This window comes from Macrobrachium nipponense, chromosome 40 (genome assembly GCF_015104395.2).
Source record: "Macrobrachium nipponense isolate FS-2020 chromosome 40, ASM1510439v2, whole genome shotgun sequence".
Taxonomy (NCBI): domain Eukaryota; kingdom Metazoa; phylum Arthropoda; class Malacostraca; order Decapoda; family Palaemonidae; genus Macrobrachium; species Macrobrachium nipponense.
Genome location: NC_061101.1, coordinates 15,699,203 through 15,701,702, shown reverse-complemented (window position 1 = coordinate 15,701,702; position 2,500 = coordinate 15,699,203). Strand labels below are relative to the sequence as shown.

Here is a 2,500-nt window from a genome sequence, read left to right as displayed (position 1 = left end):
CACACTGAGGGACCTCGGGCAACCCGAACAAGATGTAAGGTCTGTAAGGTCTCTCTTCTGTCTCTCTCTCGCTCTCTGTCTGTCTCTCTCTCTGCTCTCTCTGCTCTCTCTCTCTCTATATCTATATATATATATATATATATATATATATATATATATATATATATATATATATATATATATATATATAGATATATATATAAGCACCTGCGCACACACTTATCATGAATAAATAAATAAAAAAATAGCAGGAACCCGAATCCAAAGTATGGCGTCATATTAAACTGAATAAAACAACATTTTTGCCGAACGTTGCCTGCGTGGCGGTAAGATATTCGGAGGTGTGGTCAAGAATATGGAAGCTCGCTTTCAAGGAATTCCTCGACCAACCGAGTGATCTGGTGCTGCGCGGACCCAGATACAGCGCGTTCACTATAGCTGATTTACTTAAGGCAGATTCTTGGACGAGCCGTATGCTTGCGAGACGTTTGTTTGGCGGCCGCTGATTGGCTGGTACCGGGAAGTAGGCAGCTCCCAGCCAATCAGCGCCCGCCGAACAAACGTCTCGTAGGCATAGAGCTCACCCAAGAATCTACCTTAAGTGAACCACCTATAGTGCCTAAACCCGGGGCCTCAGATGAGATACTATGCAAGAAACGGTTGTTTAACAAAAGACGCAACACTGAGGAAGTGTTGTCATTCATCTTCCACAGATCCCTTGTTTATTGAAGAAAAGAAATTGCGATATATTTAGAGCTGCAGTAATGAAAATCAGGTGGTAACAATGAGTTTAATTTGATGAAATGCTTATGTGTAGCGGTGTGCAGAACATATCGAAAACAATGATCCCTTTCGTAGCTGCTTTTGAAAAGTACCGTAAAACTTTGTTCTTTTTGGACGAAAATAATGGCACGTTAAAAAAAGAGTGATAGTTCATGGTTGCATTGTTTAGGATGAAGGATGGCTGTGTATTGCTCCTAACTATTTTAAATTTCAGTTACCTGCTATAAACTTTTGATGACAATATGGTTTATTATGATCGATAGTTCATGATGCGCTGTTCAGTAGCAATATTATCTTTATTTTGTCTTATAATCAATTCAACACTTTTTAATCACACCTTTTTCAATTCATTTTTCACCTCATTTATGACTCAATTTTCCCTGTCCTGACAAATCCTACTTTTTATCCGCCCCGTAGAAAATACACAAATTATCAAAACGATAATTGTGTGTAAGATGCAATAAATCATCGTCAAGACGCTCATGGGAACACTTTCTTCCAAAAAAGACGTACCTGCAAAAGGTGAGATCCTAATTCCTTAATCGCTGCCTCTCTTGGATTAGCTTGAGGGGGCGCCGCTCCCCATGCGTCGCCAAGCCCTGGAATGGAAAGCAAAGAGTGGAATGTCATTAAAACCTAGAAGGAAAATAAAGGAGATTGGGATGTTGATTGCAGAACTGGAGCAAGAACTGGAATGACAAAATAGACGATCGTCTGTGAGGCCTGGAGCGAAGGAATCTACTGGAATGACATCTTTACGAACTAGAATGAAATACAGTACACATATCGGAATGACAGTGAGGCATGGAAGGGAATACTACAAGGAATGGCGTGAAATCTTCAAGACCTGAAACAGACCACTTAGACTGGGATGTCATAACTTGGACTTCAAATGAAATACAAAGAGATGAGTTCAATAATCAATACCTGGAGTAGAAGACAAACAGAGAATTGAGGACTTGATTTGAATACAGAAACTGAGAAATTGCAGTCTGAAGTGGAATGAAAAAAAAAACTGAAATAGACCTCAGGAAGCGGAATGATATTGGAATTTATTCTTTAATGATTTTGTTTAAATACAAACGAAACCTTCGTAGTAATGACTAATTAGTGAGGTTAGTTGGCAATTTGCTTTTTTGAAAAACGATGGCAACAGGACGGACACCCTTGTGGCCTGATGAAGGCAAGAAAATGGAAAGGAATGAAGCAGAATAGGGTTTCCTATTATTATTATTATTATTATTATTATTATTATTATTATTATTATTGAGGGGGTGTCTATCACAGTCATTTTATTCGACTAGGTGGGTTTTATGGTGTGGGGTTCTGGGTTGCATCCTGCCTCCTTAGTAGTCCATATTATTATTATTATTATTATTATTATTATTATTATTATTATTATTATTATTATTATTATTATTATTATTATTATTATCTCCATTCCAATTTCTAGCGTTTATATCAGTGGAAATTCGTCTGTTATCGTTAAGCAATAAATGAAATGGATGCATAACATTTTATACATAAAATATTATACAAGTAGTATGTGTGTATCAGTGTTTTAAACTGTTGTCGAATGGGGGATAAAGACAAAACAATTCTAATACTATATATTTTAGAAAATTTTAAACTATCTGTCTTTCTATGTATGTATATATGTACATACCTAATAAACTATATTTTCATTAGATTATTTTATGCCTTCTTTATCTTGTTT

At 36.3% G+C, this 2,500-nt stretch overlaps 1 protein-coding gene across 6 annotated transcripts in view; it reads right to left on the bottom strand.

Moving 5' to 3' along the window:
• LOC135211951 (single-minded homolog 1-like) overlaps nt 1-2,500 on the bottom strand; it is a 144,493-nt gene that overhangs the window by 38,561 nt on the left and 103,432 nt on the right. For all 6 annotated transcript variants that reach the window (XM_064245202.1, XM_064245208.1, XM_064245203.1 and 3 more), the window contains one exon: nt 1,297-1,382. In XM_064245202.1, the coding sequence (XP_064101272.1) occupies nt 1,297-1,382 (86 nt within the window). The remainder of the gene's footprint in view (nt 1-1,296; nt 1,383-2,500) is intronic.